General features: G+C 42.3%; 1 protein-coding gene across 4 annotated transcripts in view; it reads right to left on the minus strand.

The window, feature by feature from the left end:
- Positions 1-21,043, minus strand: part of FAT1 (FAT atypical cadherin 1) — a 148,168-nt gene that overhangs the window by 19,091 nt on the left and 108,034 nt on the right. For all 4 annotated transcript variants that reach the window (XM_025384996.1, XM_025384995.1, XM_025384994.1 and 1 more), the window contains exons 8-16: positions 20,753-21,028; positions 20,422-20,632; positions 11,246-15,313; positions 10,535-10,731; positions 7,472-7,625; positions 6,425-6,658; positions 4,671-5,060; positions 3,266-3,480; positions 2,865-3,002 (exon numbers count right to left, since the gene is read on the minus strand). In XM_025384996.1, coding sequence (XP_025240781.1) covers positions 2,865-3,002; positions 3,266-3,480; positions 4,671-5,060; positions 6,425-6,658; positions 7,472-7,625; positions 10,535-10,731; positions 11,246-15,313; positions 20,422-20,632; positions 20,753-21,028 — 5,883 coding nt within the window. The remainder of the gene's footprint in view (positions 1-2,864; positions 3,003-3,265; positions 3,481-4,670; positions 5,061-6,424; positions 6,659-7,471; positions 7,626-10,534; positions 10,732-11,245; positions 15,314-20,421; positions 20,633-20,752; positions 21,029-21,043) is intronic.

Below are 21,043 nucleotides of genomic sequence, written 5' to 3' on the forward strand. Positions count from 1 at the left end.
GCTCCAATCAGGAGCGTCCTCCTGAGAGTCGCGAAGGGCAGGTCCCAGTGAGCTGCCATTATCTACTGCATCCTGCCTGTGAGCGATGATGCCCTAACCCCCACAAACGAGTGCACTGCAAGTAACACCCACTTCCCAACAGCAAGAACTACCGGTAACGATTAGATTCTCTGATGCCTCTCAAAAATGTACTTGTTTTGCAAAAGTGTTTTATCTTGCAGTTCTCTTAACAGAAATTAAGACGTAAAAGTCATACAAATGATTAGGACAGAAAGTTAACCTATCTCAAATGCTGCTGCTTTGGTCATACGGCAGCAGCCTTCTTAGGGCTCAAGTCTGCTCTCCGTGGACGCAGACAGACATGAGCTGCCTCCCGCACCGCAGCGCTGACTCACTTCCAACGCCTCAGGACACTCCAGCTCACCCTCCCCCTCGATTTTCACACTCGGATTACACTCAGCTGTCTAAATCCCTCAGGATTAGCTCGCCATGACCTCCTACAAAAGAAATAAAGTCAAGTGAGACAGCTTCTTTTTCAGGGCAGCTCCCTATAAAGCTCTGCCTTCTAGAATGAGTTGTGGGAGAAGCCGGAAAGCTGGCTAGATCCCAGAGCATGTTCTACAGAACGCTGGTCCTGCAAGACGCTCCAACAACAAAGAATTCTGCTGGCACACTAGCTTGGGAACCACCACAGGCTGGCTCCTTTGGCATCTCACAAGGGACAGAAGTGTATTAAAGGCTCTGGGTTCTTTAGTCAAAGATACTAAATTTATTCTGCCCCGCAGTAGGGGCAATCCTAAGCATGCTTCCCAAATCCTTAGAAAGTCCCTTCTCAACATTCACACATCAAAAGAGAAATTAAAGAATTGAGACTTTAGTGAGATATGTCATCACTATCTCCCCCAAAATTCCTTTAATCTTAGATACACCCATTATTCTTCTGAAATTTCATTCTTTATCATCACCAGTGTCCTTCTCATTTCCAAACCGAAGGCTTTTTTTGGTTCTCTTTCACAGGCCTACCTCTCTGAGGTAGTTCCTGCTCAGCTTCCCTTCCTGGACATGAGTCTGCACAGATGAGTGAATGGATGGATGGATGGATAGATGGGTGTTGGGTGGATGGGTAACTGGATAGATAGGTGTGTGGATAAATGGGTGAATGAATGGGTAAGTGGCTACATGGGTGGGTGGGTGAGTAGATAGGTAACTACATAGATGGACAACCAGATGGATGGGTGGGTGGGTGGATGGATGGATAACTGGATAGATGGGTGGTGGGTGGATGGACACATGACTGGATAGATGGGTAAGTGAAGAGATGTGTAGATGGGTGAGTGAATAGGTAACTAGATAGATGGGTGGGTGGTTAGGTCAGTGGGTGGATGGATGGATAACTACAGATGGGTGGGTGGATGGATGGGTAGGTGAATGGGTGGGTAGATGAGTGGGGAGATGCATGGGTGGATGGATAACTGGATGGATGACTGGATAAATGGATGGATGAATGGATGACTGGATAAATGGGTGGATGGATACTGGATGAGTGGGTGGGTAGATGTTCAGCCTTGCTGCCTCTCCTCATTTGTTCATATTTATCTCAATCCCTCATGTCACTTCTATCAACATCTCCAAGGGCAAGTACCTATCTACATTTAGGGCTTTCCAGTCTCGAAATCTGACTAAAATCTCCAAATACTGGCTGAGTAATTCTGCCTGAATATGCTATTTCCCCATAAAAACCAGCATATTGAAAGCCACATTCATTAGCCTCTCCCACCCCTTACATGTTTATACCTCATAACTTTTCTTTAATGGTACTACCCAGTCAAAGTAAGACCAAAAAATCAGGCTGCCTCTGACACCAATGCTTTCTACAGGGGCCCATATCTAAGCTGTGTGGACTCTAATTTTTCCTTTGCAAATCGTTTCTTCATTTGGTATTCGTAAACATCGAAATCCACAGATGCTCAAGTCCCTGATAGAAAATGGTGTAGTATTTGCACATAACCTATACACATCCTCCCACACTTTAAGTCATCTCTAGATTATAGTACCTAATATGGTATCGATGCAATGTAAATGGTTGTTATACCGGGGGTGGGGGTTGTATTTTCTGTTGTTGTTGTATTGGTATTTTTTATTGTTTTTCTTTCTTTTTCTGGAGGCAGGGTCTCACTATGTTGCCCAGGCTGGTCTTAAACTCCTGGGCTCAATGAATTCTCCCACCTACGCCTCCCATGTAGCTGAGACTACTGGAGGAGGCCACCACACCCGGCATTTTTTCTTCTCTAATACTTTTCGATTCGTGGTGGGTTGACTTCACAAATGCTCATACCCTAGTGCCTGTGGCATCAGCTCCAAACCTCCGGTCCTGGTTTTCTATGTGGCCAATAACCTGCATGTAAAATACCTTCCTATTTCATCTCACTCTACTTTCTTTGTATGATTACTCCAATACAACTGGGTGAAGTCCCCTCAATAACTTTCTTGGCTTCTGTCTGCGTGCCTGTGTCCATGCAGCCCCTCACTGGAAATTCCCTTCTCTCAACCTCGATGATTTTCTAGATCTCTGGTATTATTTAAAACCCAGCTTCCAGCTTTCTGAAGTGTCTCAGAACTCTGGAACCAACAGTAATTTCTTCCTGAATACAAAGCTTTATTATCCAACCTTCATCCCAGCATGGAACACATTTTTCACACTGAGATCTCCACAGTGTAACCGCTTTTCGAGCGTTTACGTCTTGCCGTCAGTTCTCGAGGTGGTGGGTCCTGCTCACACCACACCCAGCAGACAGGAGCACGAGGCATTTCTAGGTATTGAGGTGGTAATTTGTAAACAATGTAAATCAAACTTTTCCACTTACTGTTTCTCGGTCGAGAAGTTTGGTCACTTTGACTTCTCCCCGGCCCGGGTCAATGGTGAATGGGCCTCCCTGGTTGCCATCTATAATTGAGTAGTGGATGTGGCTGTTTGAGGGTCCGTCGGCATCGTCGGCCAGAACCTAGAACACACCACACTCCTGTTTAGGAGACAGCTAAGGAAGAGGCCGAAACCTATTAAACAAAATTCGTGATATTAATAGCTTAGCTGTTTTAACACAATTATCCACAACGAAGTCAGTAATTGGTTGGCCTAACAAAGGACACTTTCAAATCTTCAAAATATTTACAAAGGTCACTACAAAAAACAGACTGATTTTACTAAAAGCTTTTGCAAAGGTCCAGAAGAGACACAGTTTTCACTGTACTGGGGGAAAACACACACCGTAATGACAGACTGCTCAAGAACAGCATCTTCACTGATCACTGCTGTGTAGGTGTCTTGGCTGAACACAGGGGTGTTATCGTTGACATCTGTTACGTTAATGTTCACGGTGGCAACGTCACTCAACGAAGGTGTGCCTCCATCAGTGGCCTCTATGGTTAGGTAATATTCATGAGAGCTTTCATAATCCAGATTCTCGATGATAAATACGGCCCCTGAATAGAAACCAAAATTACTTCCAGCATTTTGTAACGCCACCACATTTTCCTACTATGACTGAAACAGATGAACACTTTTGAGTACATTTAGTTTTCACTTCAAAAGTTTACTCACCATTTATGTATGTTTCCTATTTTCTTAATTCAACAATTAAAAACTATGAATCTGCCCATCCCTGGATCTTTCTCTTACTTTTCATGATATTCTTCATGATATTTAGATTGCTTTCCCAGTCAACACTACCTACATCCCTGTTTATTATAAACATGATTATTGTATCATCCCTTCCATACCATAGCTCACTCGACTTCACTCTAGTTTAATAAAATAAAAACATAAAAATTCTATTGTGTCTTTTCATTTCATTTTGTCTCATCTTTTTAAAATATTTTCCTTCTCATATTTTCAAAATAGATATTTATATCCTTTTAACTTCTAGATAACCCTTTATTTACAACTTATCGTTTTCAAAAATCCCTTTTATAACAATTCCTTTAACATCTTTCCTTTCACATCACTCTAGTCCTAGAGAGCCCTAAAAATAATTTTATTGTATTATAAATACAATTTGAATGGAGCAACTTTTTACAGTATTGTAAGACTTAGGAGTACGTTCGACCACAGGTTAGCAAGACAATGTAACATTCACGCAGCAGGAGTCAGCAGTTCTTACGCCTTTTGAGCTTGCTGGCAGTCTTTCCCTAAGTGTGATTCAAAGTACTCCAACTGTTATAGATAACTAGCATGATAACGAAGTCAACTTAATATATTATCAGAAGTCCACTACAGAAACTGAAATAAAAAAGACTGGAATTACTATTTCACTTGGGAAGTTACTTTCCGTGAGTTTGATTACATAAGGACCTCAACTGACCCCCCTTCTTATCTTTACTAACTTGCTATACCTTACATCTCAACTAAACTAAGAGAACGTGATGCTCTGATTTTCTAAGTTAATTTGCTTGTATTTTCTAATGAACAAGCCCAAAATGTATTAGGTAGAACTATAATCTGAAGTCTTCCAAACAACATTCAATCCCACTGTAAACAACTAAAAGAAAACTTGATTTACCTTTTTAGAACATCTACTGACAACACGGGGTCACTTAATATAAGACAACATGGTAAGCAAATCTAGTCCTTTTAGGGGAATGAAGGGTTTCCTCTCAGATACATGGTTGGTTACCTGTTTTAGAATCTATGCTGAATTTCCCATGTTCGTTTCCACTTATTATTGAGTAGGTGATTTCGGCATTTGCTTCAATATCCCGACTTGCTGCATACACTTGAAGAACTTCAGTTCCAACAAGAATGTCCTCGGACACGGTGGCTCCATATTCACGGTACTCAAACACAGGGGGGTTGTCATTTATGTCAAGAACTGATACAACCACAGTACCAGTGGCGGTCAGCCTCCTTGGCAAGCCTTGATCCACAGCTTTCAAAGAGAGGGTGTATACTGCCTGGAGTTCTCTGTCCAAAGGTTTTTCTAACTGAATAATTCCAGATAATTCGTTAATGGAGAACTGCCCATCAGCAGAGTCAATCAGTGAGTATAAAATCTTCCGATTTAATCCTATCAAGACATAAAATGATGTCAAAAGATTTTACATAAAAACATTTAAACACATTTTGTTTTGTTTTCTTGAGACAGAGTCTCGCTCTGTTGCCCAGGCTGGAGTGCAGTGGCGTGATCTTAGCTCACTGCAGCCTCTGCCCACCAGGTTCAAGTGATTCTCCTGCCTCAGCCTCCCGAGTAGCTGGGGTTACAGGTGCGCTGTAATTTTTGTATTTTTTGTAGAGAAGGGGTTTCACCATCTTGGCCAGGCTGGTCTTGAAGTCCTGACCTTGTGTTCCACCTGCCTCAGCCTCCCAAAGTGTTGAGATTACAGGCATGAGTCACTGCACCCGGCCAACACATTTTTTTAAAAAAGACAAACATGTAGATAATTTTTTTAGTGGGGTAAATGCTAATATACACTATTTGCAAATTTGTATGACTATGATCTTTAAAAAGTAAACTTTCTGGATTAGATTAACAACTTACTTTGTTAAAACAAATATAAATATAATTTCATGGGAATCTGCCTTCTTAGACTATTTTATATAGGAGCCAATACTACCATACCTAACCTTTAAAAATCAAATCTATTTATCATTTAGCTTCAGTGATAAAGATGTGAAAAGCAACAAAGCAAAATTTTTGCTATTCTTCTGAAATTTCTCAGGATCACAGGATGAGTATCCCTAAACTGAAAATCCAAAATGTGAAATGCTCCAAAATCTATTAACTTTTTGAATGCAGAACCGATGATTTTAAAAAAATGCTCATTAGAGCATTTTAGATTTCAGATTTTTGGAGCCGGGATACTCCAATGATAAGTACATAATGCAAATACTCCAAAATCTGACAAAAATCAAAACATCCAAAAATACTTCTAGTTCCAACTGTATTATAAATAAGGAATACTCAACCTGTGGTATGACTGAAGAAGTTATTCTCTGCTACCAAATGCTATAAATATATCTTCTATAGTCCAATTTTCTCCAAAAAAATTTTGAAAGATTTGTAAACCTATAATAATAAAGCATTTGCTTCCATTATGGTCCAATGATGCTAAAAACTCTCTCTGTCACTAATGATTTATTTACAAAGTAACACATCACTAATTAATTCAATGGGGTATGAAGATCAGTTAATATAGTCATTAATCAGAATTGTAGATATCTCACAGCAGTAGGTTCACTGGGCACAACTTTGGAACTTTAAATAGTCATTAAAAATTAATTAATGATTCTAAAGATTTCCTTCCACAACAAGGAAGGGCTACGGAGCACACGTGAGGAGGAGTGAGAGGCTGAATCTGGGGTATGTTTTGAAACAGAGGCTCCTAGGATCTCAGTGAGCAGTGCAGGGCAAGAGCACCCCCCAGGAGATACCTGAGTCGGCATCTGTGGCCTGCACTCTCGTCAGCAGCGTTCCGGGCTCTGTGTTTTCAAACACGGTGATGGCATAAGGATCGGCAGAGAACTCGGGGGCGTTATCGTTCACGTCTTCCAGCGTGAGCACAATACTGGCTTGGCAGAATCTCCCTCCTCTATCTGTGGCCCTGACGAGAAGATGATAAACAGCTTGCTCCTCACGATCAAGGGGGGCTGACGTTTTCAGTTCACCTACAAACAAAAACAAATGACTCACTTGTAATTTAAGATGTGACCTACAGCTGTACATCTTATTTCTTCCCCTTTTCTCTTTCAATTACTTAGTCTGAGTATTCAGTCTTCCTCTTGAGACCAATATTATCAATGACAGATTCAACAGCTGCAAGAAGCAGTGAGAGCCAGGTCTCCAACCCTGCCAGGTGCTGGCTCTTCAAGCCCTGCAGGTCTGAGGGCCTCTCACCTTGCGTTTAAGACTGCACAGGTAAAACAGCTACCTAATTTGCCAAATTTAAAAAATGTTTAAATTTAGATTCACATGTTCACAATTAGTTCTTTAGGAGGAAAATAAAAAGGTTTAACAGGAAACTCAGTTGATCCCAATTTTACTAAAATACAAAAGGAAAACAACTCTATTTTAAAATAAAATACCATGAATCATTTTATGAAAATTTTAAATTATGCTAAATTATAAATTCATGGTCACAAATTCAAGAAAATATGTTATTTAAATAAAATGGATAAAGCAGAAAGCTTGAGTTTAACTTCTGAGGGGTTTTTTTTTTTTTTTAAACAAGTGGCATAAATGCCTTCTAAATTTTAAATCCTTGGTTCAATTAGGTGATATTCTTGCTGTTTTTAAAAAATATCACCTTGAATTTTACACACTAAATTGCTGGTAAGATTTCTAAAAGATGTCAACTTCGGAGCATCAGAATACATTTGAAAAGGGCAAAATGTAATTTCAAATTTTGTGTGTGATCTAAAAATCACCCACATATATGATACTGCTGGAATATACAATTTTGTCCCAAACTCCATCATTACCTGTGTCTGGATTTAGTTGGAATTTTTCTGCACCTGAACCCAATAATGTGTAAGTAATTTCAGCGTTAGAGCGGATGTCTGCGTCTGTAGCGGAGATCTGCATGATCAATTTTCCAGGAAGGACGTCTTCAGGAATAGTGTCTGAATATAAAGTCTGCAAAGAGTTTAACAAAAATTGTCACATAAAAACATTAACAGGCAGCACAAATGTCAAGGGAATAACGGAAAAGAAATCATTCATCTCTGACCACAGAAAACATGGGAAATGACTAAACATAAAATCCCAAGAGCTTTGAAAACGATTTTTCTCATAAAACATAAAACACATGTGAAACAAGGAGAAGCCGTGGAGCAGCCACCAACTCTACATCCCTGAAAGAGCCTGGTCTGATGTTTAACCTACAAAATGCTACTATATGTCATTAAGCTGATTTCATATTCAAATCCCTATGAGAACACGTAAGCAGTAATCGAAAATTTAAGCACCACTCCATGTTTAACTAAAAATTGCAGAGAATACTGGTTATATCATATCTGTTTATTTCCAAATACAGGAATTTATTTTTTGCAAGTGTTCCTAACATAAATAATTGCAGTTGAGAGAGAAGCAAGTTTCATGTTATGGGAGAAAACGAAGACTCCTGAAGGCCACAGAAGGGAGCGTGAAGGCTCAGCCCCTTCCACTGCCCTGCGTGACCCTGGCGCCCTCATGCTCAAACACGGTGAACAGCTGTTTCTAGCTCCAATTATTTAGAAATCCATGCCATAAATTAAAACCTAAAAGAAGATTAAGATTTGGTTGATTTTCTTAATCTGAACTCAACTATCAGTGAAGTACTCATGGAAAAGTACTCCATGAAAAAGGACTCAGGAAAAAGGGTATTTCATAATAGGATGAATTTAAAGGATCTAGTGTCCCAGTCTTATTCCTGAAGATGATACAGTATTGTATCGAAATAATAATATCAAAGGGCTAAAAAACAACCAAAGACACTTAGTTGCTGTAAGGAAGAGAGAATGTCGCACCCCTCCGGAAAATACAAAGTACAAATAAGAACTGGAATTAACTCCTCGGCCCTTAGAAGTTCCCCTTCCTTTCACGACTGAATTTAAGGGTTCTTAAGTCTTTCCCTGAGAACAGCCCTATCACTTTCCACAGCCACAAGCATCTCAGACTCACAGAATCTGTGGTGGGTTCCAACTCCTCCATCCTCTTCACAATCACATTCCTCTCTACCCAGCCTTCTCCTGGCCCCGTGCACTCCTCCTCCCTGTCACTCTCAGCCTTCGTCCCTGGGCAGGTCTATTTCTTCATCAGTGCACTCTCTCATCAGGCATCCATCCACAACATGCTACCCAGACTGCCACCTGCACACCATCATGGGACCCAAATGGTCTGTTTCGCACCCCAAACATCCCAGCTCCACTCGTCACCCTGCCTCCCCAGAGTCCTCTTCTCCCCTACCCAGGGTGGCACTGCACTGGTGTCCTCTTTCTCCTTCCAGCTCAGCCCCCTTCTCCCTTTGGAAGTCTCTCCCTCTTCTTTTTTCCCCTTTTTGTTAGTATCCTCTCAAATGAATTCAATTTTTAGCTATCCAGAGACAACGCCAAGTTCCCACACCTTTCCCTGATACCCATCCAACATCTCGCCTTCTCTCAGTGTCTAAAAAAAACACGGTCAACTGGATGTCCCATTACTTTAGCAAACTGGAATTGGAACTCGACACGGAACTCCTCCAAAGCCAGTCCCCGGCTCAGACTCCTCTTTGCCATGGCCTTGGTCGCTACCTCTACTCCTGTAGAAAGTCGGGCTCAATGGCATGCCCGCCGGCTGGCACACCAGATGGTCTTCCTTGGTAGTGGCTTTGGTCCTTTCACTCCTTCCCCACCTCTGCTTTCCAGGGCCCCCTTGCATCCACTCCTCCCTGTCTAAATAATGGGCACGATGCTTCCAAACTAAGCTTCTTTTTTTCTTTTTTTGAGATGGAGTCTCGCTCTGTCTCCCAGGCTGGAGTGAGCGGCGTGATCTTGACTCACTGCAAGCTCCGCCTCCCAGGTTCGCACCATTCTCCTGCCTCAGCCTCCCCAGTAGCTGGGACTACAGGAGCTACCACCACGCCCGGCTAATTTTTTGTATTTTTAGTAGAGACGGGGTTTTGCAGTGTTAGCCAGGATGGTCTCGATCTCCTGACCTTGTGATCTGCCCGCCTTGGCCTCCCAAAGTGCTGGGATTACAGGCGTGAGCCACTGTACCTGGCCCAAATTAAGCTTCTTAAGGAATTTGTCTCATAGCATCTCTACCTTACTGATACAATAGGCTCCAAAGTCCCTATTTTCCCCAGGATAGAGTTCAAATCTCCTGGAGCGACCGCCACCAGCCACTGTCATCCAGTTCACCCTTTTCCAAGACTCTCAGTGCAGATTCCCCACTTCCGGAAAACTCAGTGGCGATTCCCACAATCCCTCCTCACACTCCACGGCTCCTCCCCACCCACTCCTGACCCAGTTACCGCCCCCGAGGCTGAGCCAGCCCTTCTCACCCTCTGGCCCCAGGGACCACCCCTGCTCGAGCCACATGGCCCTCACCTAGTCTTGGAGGGAGCAGCTCTTCCTACGTCTACTTTTAGTTCTCACTGAATGGTGAGTCCCGCAGACGCAGGAAGCACGCTGTCCACTTCTGAGATTCTCTAGCATGCAGAAGAGCAGATGTCCCCAAAACAGTGTCCCACGGTACACCGGCACTTTGTTTCCGGTCAGATCCTTCCCCCCAAATAGCTGTATCCCCATATTAAGAGAATCCCCTCATGAAAAGTTTACAGAGCATTTTCAGTGTTAGACACAACTGTAGTCCTGTCCATAATTTAGTTATTTAGAATGAGGTTTCTGATTTATTTAGCATTCCTGCAAATAGTTCTGAAGCTTTTCCAAGTCTTACCCCATTTAACACCTCTGCTTAATCAGTAAGCAATCATAAAACACATGTCAATTACACCGCAGTCCCAAATGATGGTCCTTAAGAAATTTAAATTCATAACACACAAATGCAAGGGAAGAGTTGCTTACCTTTTCACAAACTGGACTGTTGTCATTTGCATCGAGAACTTTCACTTCAACTATAGCTTTTGACGAGAAGGTGCCATCAGTTGCTGTGATAGTAAGAAGGTAATTGTCCCTTTTTTCCCTGTCTAGAGGTTTCTTCACATATACCTTCCATTCATTCTGTATATTTTCCACAGCAAACTGTCCCAAAGGATCCCCTCCTATTAAATCAATGGAGGAAGATGATAGTCAAATTTGTTGAAAGGATGAAAGTAACAGAAAAAATAAACTGCACCGTTTATTTATGTTAACAATAAATAAATGTTACCGTTTAAAAGAATTGAGCATTAAAAAAATCAATTTGGCATCTATTAGTTTTCCAATTTACAAAAAAAAGGGCAGCATTAAAATGTATAAACATAGCATTAAGACTACTAAATAATAATTTAGCTTGCATTAAAACTATAGATTTTTTAATGATAATATATTTATAATACAGTAAGTATAAGGTTCAAAAGAATGAGTCACAAAAATCAAAAACAGTCTAATGAAACAACTGGTAGCTTTGCTCAGGTAACAAGCTTGAAATGAGGCTCAACAGATGTGATTTCTACTTATTATTTTAGATATTTAACTAAAATCATCCCTTAAGCCCTCAATTTCCATATAATACATATCTTACAATTTATGCTTCTAAAAATCATTTTAAATTAAACTGCCTGAAACTTTTTTTACCTGTTATGAAATATGTAACTTGTCTGTTGATCTCTTCAGAATCGGCATCTGTGGTACTTAAGATGGCAATCACACCGCCGGGGGGGTCATCCTCACTCACAGTCCCTTTATAGATCTCGGCCGTGAATCGTGGTGGACTATCGTTGACATCGGTGACGGTAACATCCACAATGGCTGTGGAGGACAGCTGGATCTTTTCACCGTGATCTGAAGCAACCACTTTAATCTGGTAATTGTCTCTCTCTTCATGGTCAAGTTCCTTTAAGGTTGTAATCCAGCCCGTTTCCATGTTAATGGCAAAGGATTCAATGACTTCCACACTTTGTGACTGATCCAGGCTATACATAACTTGGCTGTTGGTTCCTGAGTCAGCATCAGATGCCCTGATCTGAATTACTCTACTTCCCCCTGGCAGGTTTTCAACAATGAATGCCTCATATGGACTAGATTCAAAGACGGGGCTGTTGTCATTTGCATCTTTCACTTGGATACTAACATCTACAGAAGCCACCATCTCACGGTCATCTTGAGTGCACCTGGCCAGTATGGAAAACTGATACCACTTAGTTATCTCATGATCAAGACTCTTCTCCAGCTTCAGCCTCCCGCTCTGTCTGTCAATCACAAAGGACTCATCCCTATTGCTTTCTGGGGTATTCCCTTTGACCAGGCTGTAAAGAACAGTCCCACTATGTTCTGCTCGGATGAGATCTATTTCTGTTCCAATAGGCACGTCCTCCGACACTGTATAGGTATAGAAAGGTTCTGAAAATTTTGGAAGTTGCGTTTCTGGTGGAAGGATTTTGACATAGACAGGAACAACAGATTCTTTTGATGGAGACCCATTATCCACAGCTCTAACAAAGAAAGTGAAGAACTCATTTTCCAAGCCAATGAGGCTCTCCTTTGTAGTGATTACACCGGACAGTTTGTTAATTTCCAAATTCTCTTTTACACTTTCAGAGTCTGCTTCAATGGCATAGGTGACATCGGCATTGGAGCCCTCATCGGCGTCACTTGCGAGAACTTTAATGACTGAAGTCCCTTTAGCAGCACTGGATCCGATATTCACTTCGTATTTGGTCGCCCGAAATTGTGGTGCATTGTCATTGTCATCTGTGAGGATGACATTCACAGTGCAGAAGGCAACTTTGCCTCCAGCGTCCTTAGCCATTAAACGGACTGAGATCACTTTCTCCGCTGGGGTTTCTCGATCAAGTTTTTCCAAAGTAAATATCTGTCCTCTCTCATTTATGTAAAATCTGTCTTTGGCAAAGTCATTTACAATATGGTAAGTGACATCACCATAAATACCAGAATCCCCATCCGTCGTTTTCACCTCCATCACCAGGGTATGTAGGGGAGCGTTTTCAGCTAGTTCCACTTCATATTCATTCTGAAGAAAAGCAGGGCTGTGCAAATTGCCTCCGATGACAGTCACATGAACCTGGGTGGAACTTCTAAAAACGCCATCGGAAACTGACAGGTTAAGACTGTAAAACGGCTTCAAGGTGTGCCGGCGTAGGTTTGAGAGGGTGATAATTCCTGTTGCACTGTCAATGATAAAATGTTTATGATCATTGCCGGACAGAATGGAATACTGCAACTTGTCGATGTCCGAACTGTCTGCATCATAGGCTTTTACACAGGTCACAAAATGCCCATGAGGGGCATGCTCGCTAATTCTGGCTTCGTAAATCTGTTGTTCAAAGAGTGGTGGGTTATCATTGAGGTCGGTAACGTCCACCGTGACAATCACGTCACTGCTCAGCGGCGGCATACCACCGTCGACAGCCCTCACAAAAATCGTGTGCCGCTGGGACTGCTCGTAATCCAGAGTTCTGAGCAGTGAAATGAGGCCGGTGCTGCTGTCCACATGAAAATGATCATGACTCTTGCTGAGATTCCCAAACAGCTGGTATGAGATTCCCCTATTGGGTTCTGAATCAGAATCTGTGGCTCTGACTTGAACAACAGATGTTCCAATTACAGATGCCTCAGACAGGGTTGCTGCGTAAGACTGCTGAGCAAACACAGGAGGGTTATCATTGATGTCCTCTACTACGATGTCCACAAATACTTCAGCATGAGCGCCCGTCAAGGAGTCCGTTGCACGTATGCTCAGTTTATATGCCGGGTGGGCCTCAAAGTCCAGAGGAGCTATGACGTTGATAACTCCAGTATTGAAGTTAATAGTGAACTGGCTGAAAGGGTCTCCGTCTGTGATGCTGTAGAACACTTTCAAGCCTTCCGGGCTGTTAGCCTGTACGTGGACCACAGGGCTGTGCACCTGGACATTCTCTGCAATCTCTGCACTGTAGAACGGTTTTTCAAACACGGGCATGGCTTTATTCATGACAGTGATCGGAACCATAACTTCTGCTGAAAAGGCCGGGTTCCCTCCATCTTTGGCAACCACTGTAACAAGATATTCTTTATTTAAGGTGTCAAGTTCGAATTGCTTCTTCAGTGAAATTTCACCCAAGGGTCCAATTTGAAAGTATTCATGATGTTCCTTAAGGTAGTAATGCACTTCCCCATTTCTGCCACTGTCTCTGTCTACAGCAGTGACATGGCGAATGACATGGCCCACCTCGGTGTCCACTTTAACAACGGCGTAGTAGGGAAGGTTGACAAACACTGGTGCGTTATCATTTTGGTCTTCTACAATGACCTTCACGACAACGTGGGCCACCGCGGAAGGCTTATGTTCTTCTGTCACTTCCACAACCACATCAAACGCCTCCTGCTGCTCACGATCGAAGGGTACACCAGTGGTTGCCAGTACTCCTGACGTGCGGCTTATTTTAAATCTGCGATCTGGGTTGAGGATGTGATAAAACAAAGGCTCATTGATTGGATTCCCAATGGCAGTAATGACAGCTAACGTTTTGGCCTCCGTGGAATTCTCTTTCACTACTGCAGAGTAGACATCCTGGGTAAACTTCAGGTGACTTTCTTTGCTTTCTTTCACATTAATTTTGACAGAGGTCAGGCCAGCAAACCTGCCATCGGAAGCTCTAACGGTTAGCTCGTAGCGGCTTCTTAACTGAGTTGTGTTTTGGACAGTTAGAGCACCAGTCTTGTAGTCCATGGAAAATTTATCCCCGATGTTGCCTTCGGTGATGGAATAAATCAACTGTGAGAATGCGCTGGAATCAGCATCTGTAGCATTTACTGTGATGACTTTTACTCCTTTGTAGGTTGGCAACAAAAGAGATGCTTCATATAATGGCTTGGCGAACACGGGAGGGCAGTCATTAATGTCAATTACATGTATTGTTACATTAGCTGCATACTCAGCAAATAAACGTGGGGTTCCCATGTCATGCACTTGTACGGTGAAGTGAAAAATGCTTGTTTCTTCATAGTCCAGACTGAGGACTGTATGAATAGCACCAGTGCTAGAATCAATAGCAAAATATTTGTGTACAGATGGTTCAACAATGTGGTAAACAAGCAAAGCATTGGAGTCTTTATCAGCATCAGCTGCTCGAATCACCAGAGGGACATTCCTGTCTGTGAGGACCACGCTGTTAATTGAGGCTGACTCACTAATGAGTCCTGTATATTCTGCCTGCATAAAAACTGGCGAGTTGTCATTCTCATCCTGCAGCTGAACTGAAACTGTTGTATTAGTGGACAAACCAGCCATGTTCGTTCCTTGTATTATCAATGTGTACACGGGCAAAGTCTCAAAGTCCAGGGCTTTCTGAGTGATGATACTTCCAGAATGTGGATTAATATCAAAAGCATCACCTATATTTCCATCTTTTATTTCATACACCACTGATGACTGACTATGGGCTGTAACCATCCCAACAAAACTCCCAATGCTGACAGTTTCACTGATTTCAACAGAATAGTCTTTGGATGTAAACTTCGGAGGGGCGTTGTCAGCAACTGTGACGAAGATATGCACAGAAGTTACTTCACTCATTGGTGGACTGCCCTTATCTGTAGCTTTTACTATTAAATCATATTCCACTTGGTTACTTCGATCTAATTCTTTGGCAGTTTTAATAGAGCCCAAGACAGGATCAATCATAAAAGAATTTCCAATGTTTCCTGGAAGGAGAGGAAAACATACATGTTAGACAAAAATACAAGGAGCAATAGAAGTAGTAGTTAGAGAAACACAAACAAAGGTATCCTCAACAATTATATTCTGAAATTAAGCAGAAACTCAGGGATGTCAACATTTGAATGGAATATTCAACTTGTTTTATTTTTATCCACCTAATATTTTACAGAATTTTGATCATGAATGATGAAAAACAAAAAACAGAAGAAACAGCCCTCTGCGCTTAAAGCCAAATCTCCCTCTCTGGGCTGCACTGGGAATGTGTGGTGGGAAGACAAGGTTATCCTTCCACAAAGCAGTTGAGTAAGTCCTTTTCCAGGAGTCCCTCAAAACACTCCTGGACCACATTTGTATTTTCAACGGTCATGACTTAAGAATTCTTAAGATGCGTATTCATTACAAAAGATTTCGATTCAGTAAGAAATTGACGTCAAGCTTCGAGAGACAATTGTCCATGGAGAGATGTGTGTAACCCGTCCCACTTTACAAGTTTTGAGGATTGCAACAACATTCCCTTCTTATCTTTTTCGGGTCAACTGATCCTCTAGGTCAGTGATTTTCCACTGGGGGCGATTCTGTGCCCAAGGAGACATCTGACAATGCCTGCAGACATTTTTGGCTGTCACTACTGATCGGAAGAGGGTGCTCCTGGTGTCTCGTGGGTGGAGACCAGGGATGTTGTTAAGCACCCTACAACGCACAGGGCAGCCCTGCACAACACAAAATATCTGGTTCCAAATGTCAGCAGTGCTGCAACTGAGAGGCTGCTTGAAGATATCGAGTGTCTCACCTCCTTTTCTTTGGACCTTTTCAGGCTATACTATATGTATCTTTAGCTGCAACCACAGCTCCAGAATATTCTATAATTTCGTATCATCGACTGAATCTTCAAAGAGATGAGCAGTTCTCTACAGCCCTTTTGGATAAATCAGGGCAGCATTGCAGGCTCTCAGGTTTAATCTATCCATGAGCCCTCCATCCTTTTTCTGTCTCATAAACAAGCATCCAGAATTCACCATCCTCGTCATAGCACAGAATCTGTTTTCCCCAAATGAACTATTACATTTACCCAAAACAAAGCTTACTTGCCACTTAACTGCTTTCTCAAATTCTTGCTCTAGGTTTGCCATGCGTGTGGCATTTCACGGACCAGAACTACTTAGTGTGAGCTGCAAACCAGTGGATTAACCAAGCACTTCTTTCTCCACCTCATTAACAGTAAACACTTCCTCTACAGTCTTCATTTCCTTCCTTTAAGACATTTTCCAAAAATCCATGGCCATTTTTTGGAGAGCAGATCCAGCCTGGCTTTCATTAAGTCTTACTGGCCCTGCATCCAGGCCCCAAGGCAGTGCCTCAGTCTGCAACAGGGCAGAGGCCCAGGCTTTCCTTAGGTCCTGATGCTCTGAGCTGAACCCTGGCCGAGGACTGGGTCCTGCTGCCTCTGCCAGGCTGTTGAGACACTAATTTCCGGCCTGTCTGTATTTATGAGTCAGTGATCCCAGGTCCTTCCTGATTGCATTTTCGGCTGTCGTCAGAACTCCAAGATCCTTTTCTCATCCCACCTGTACATCATCCTCACTGTCTAAAATTGTGACTAACTGCCTGGCCTAACACAGGAGACTGGGGCAACCATGGTGACTCTTCATCCCCACCCCTCAGACTTCCCTATGTCTGGACTCACCAGCCGACCTAGCATATTTTATATTCATTCTTCTATATCCATTTCTCTCTTACTTTGTACAGGATAATCTGATCTTGACAACGAAGCTTCAAATACGCAAGGCCTCGAGTGGAGGAATGAAGACTCTCGGCTGCGGAGGAGGCTGGTGATGCTAGAACACACTGCTTTCTGCAAAACTGGCTCCCTGCCCTGCAGCCAAGCGGGCATTCTCTTTGTCCTCAGTCAGGAGCGCAGACTCGTCTCAGAGCCCCAGTGTCTGATGCATCCTCTCCTGTCTTCTTACGGTTTCCGTCTCATCGCCCTGTGTCTTCTTTACAGCACGGATCACAACCTTGCTCTTTACTGGCCATGCAAGGTTCAGAAACATCCTATATTATCCTTTATTATCTGGGGCATCGTGACTCTGATGAACACAGCTTGGAGCATGTCGCTGATAACAAGGTGAAACAGGAACCCAGCTCGTCATGTGATAGATGGATCCCACATACATACAGATTAAGGCAGAAGGCATCAGATTTGCAGATGGGAAAGCAGCATCACGTTTACATGAAGAAACAATGAGGGCTGCTGAGGGGCAGAGAGTGCCCCTGCCTGGCCTAACGATAGGTACGTGCAGAGACGCCGAGGTGCACGGGTGGTGGTCAACGACTTCCTACGGTGGCAGAAAAGGTCTGTACGAGGCTGGGGGCTTATTCACTGACTTTAGCTACAATATGAGTGATTTTTAAACAACTTTAAATTGTTCCCTGTATGGGAACAGGGCAATTAACTAGACAAATAGGCTAATTTTTGCTCGTAAGCTATTAAGTGTATTACACAGAACTGTGAAGGGGAGTCTGTTTCTTCCCCTGTGGACACACTCTGGATGTTCAGCTGGGGCCCACTGACCGGCAGAGTGGCACCCTCTATTGACTCTAGAGGCAATTATATTGAACTTAAGTTTGGCGAAGAAAACCAATTCTAATCAACAAGTATATTTACTTATGGAGTGTCTTCTATTTCCAGGTATTAAAATGGTTTAGAAGTAGTGCTCTAATAATCTACTTTTTAAAAAAGACATAAGAAGAAAACACCACACAGACCAGAGTATGGCACTGCCATGTCTCTAGCATATAACTCAATGCGGAGTGTGGCACTGCCATGTCTCTAGCATGTAACTCAATGGTTACTGAAAATATCTCCTAATTAATTCCTTTTTCCCTGAAGACTCCTAATCAGACCAAACCTTTTACTCAATTAATTGCTGCTAGTTAAACATGCAGTGTTATATACTGAATTTATAACTAGTCTTTTTGAACTCTAAATGTAATCTGACACAAATGAGAAGCAGGTAAATACCTTTTACTCAATTAATTGCTGCTAGTTAAACATGCAGTGTTATGTACTGAATTTATAACTAGTCTTTTTGAACTTTAAATGTAATCTGACACAAATGAGAAGCAGGTAAATATGAATAACTTAAATGAAAGGCATTGTATGAACATTTTATAGTTTGTACTATTCCAACAGATGTCCACCTCCTCCATCCCCAGCATATGCCCACACACCCTCCACAAAACTCTACTGCATGTTAATGGCAGTGGTCTCCTACAAAGTAACTGCCGAGCATAATTTTTATATTACCAAAACTATAAAAATAGCTTCTTAAAAGCCCTAATTCTATGCCAGAATAGGCCACTGGTATTATCTATTCATTGAGAAGGGAGTTCCATTCTCAGAATACCAGATTCCTAACCCTGTCAGTCATTAGAAGCATTCAAAGAATGCACATGCTTTTACTCAGACACCAACAATCACATTTTAACCACCCAGTTGTTGAAAATTTGGTGAAAGCTAAGGGGAAGTTTAACGTTTTCTCCTACATAAACCCAGTCAGTTTGTCTATGGCAGAATTACTTTACTGAAGTACTCAGGCACGCACAAATGGAAAGCACTGTTTTTCTAACTGCAAATTTCTGAACCAGTGGAAAAAAACTTCATCTTTATTCAAGGCACTAACTACACTACATTTTTAACACCGCAATCACAGGCAGTGTATGAGATCTTATTTGTGACTAATGAACTCAATTTGGTTGTTTTAAGGGAAACAAATGAAATTTCAAATATGTTAAATAAACATAGTTTAACCACTTAGAACACATCAGTAAGTTTTTTAAAATGACTCTCCATTTCCCCCAATTTTGATTACCTGATCTATAGTTAATCTGTACCTGTAACAAGTCTAACGCCTAGGAGAGACAATTTCTAAGTATGCAGAGCTACAGACTTAGAAAAAAAAACACAAGTTAAATGGAAGATTTTAATTCTCTAAACTCATTACAAAAAAGACTGAAAGGGACTATATTTCTCATACTAACAATGGTGCTGAAGAAAACAGAAAACTGTCAACTGTCTTCTCAACATTTCATCACTTTCAGAGGATCTGGCCGAGCAGGAAGAGTCCTAAAGCAATGTGAGCTCTGACTGCACAGAACCGTTTCCACTGAGGTGGAACTTTCACAAGACATGCATTGTGGACCCAATGGCAACCCCTTACCTACCATGCCCAAGGATGAATGCTCCTAACACAGCACCTGGCACATAAGTGAGCTTCATCAGCCCATGGAATGAATGAATGAATGAATGAATGAATGAGGGAATGGTAGCAGAAAACAGACCAAAAACATCCTGCTATGCCGGGATTGCTTCCTGGTGATCCCCCTGGATAAACCGACTCTGGATCTCTTGGCCTCTGGGTCCCGGAACCGTCCAGGCCCACAGCTCCAGCTGTTTTTTTTTTCTGCCCTTGCTGCCTCAAGCCCCACCCCAGCAGGCCCCAGCTCTGGGGTCTAGTCCTCAACCCAGTTCCATGAGGGAAATCCACCTGTTAAAGGCAAGGGGCAAAAATCCAGGTAACTGTGGAAGGGGTGGGAGGGGCAGGCACCTCTTCCTGAGGTTTGAGCCAATTACAACGAGATGAGTCAACACTGATACGGAGCTTCCTGCTCTGCTGAAGAGAAAATACTCTCTGACAAAAAAGTAAAACGTTAAATTACTAGGCAAGTATCTTCCTAAGTGTGTTTAACCAATATTATAGAAGAAAGTGTGGTTAAAATAATTTCAGAAATACTGAATTGGTCAAATAAAGTTTCCTATACTGTGGGGCTTCTCAGAGCCTTGAACTGGGCTAATACTGTGAATCCCCCAGAACTTCCCCAAACTGTCTGATGGGCTAAAAGTTAAAAAATAAAAAATAAAAATAAAAAAAATCCTCTTTCTCCTAATATGCAAAATTGTATCTAGAGATCAATTTAAGCAATTGTGGCAGATACACAGAAATGCTTCAATACCCAGAACTGATATTGGAAAAGTAGAAACAGACTTTTAACAATTGCAAATTTAAAATGCCACTGAATGCTCCAAAAATACCTGACTCAATCGAGTACAGCACTTCGGCATTTTTCCCTTTGTCCTTGTCCAGCGCCGTCACCTGCAACACAACCGAGCCGACGGCCGCCGATTCATACACCCGCCCTTTGTAGGAGGAAGCGGTGAACCACGGGGCATGGTCATTCGTGTCGCTGACGTTGACCACAATCCTTGCAAAGTTGCGTTTTACAGGCACATCTTGATCTCGTACCTAAAGGAATCGACACATTATCAATCCCATTGGTGTTTTTCTTCTAACTAACTGGAAATCACAGTTAATCCCACAAAGGCCTCAGGACCAATGGTGGGAGGAGAGAGGCAGAGCGCCTACCATGACCGTGAGGGTGTGCTGGTGAACGGCTTCATGATCGAGCTTCTCAGAAGTGTAGAGAGAGCCGGTTGCAGGATCGAGACGGAATTTCTTGAGACTCAGTGGATCTCTGCTGCTCTGCAGAGTGTAGATTAGTCTGTTTTTCTCATCCTGATCCACAGCACTGATGCGCACAATTTCTGTTTCTGGCGCCGTATCTTCAGGAATAACAACTTCATACTTCGATGTAGAAAACTGAGGACGATGGTCATTTGTGTCTATCACTTTGATGAATACCTGTAATGGATGACA

Source organism: Theropithecus gelada, chromosome 5 (assembly GCF_003255815.1).
Source record: "Theropithecus gelada isolate Dixy chromosome 5, Tgel_1.0, whole genome shotgun sequence".
Taxonomy (NCBI): domain Eukaryota; kingdom Metazoa; phylum Chordata; class Mammalia; order Primates; family Cercopithecidae; genus Theropithecus; species Theropithecus gelada.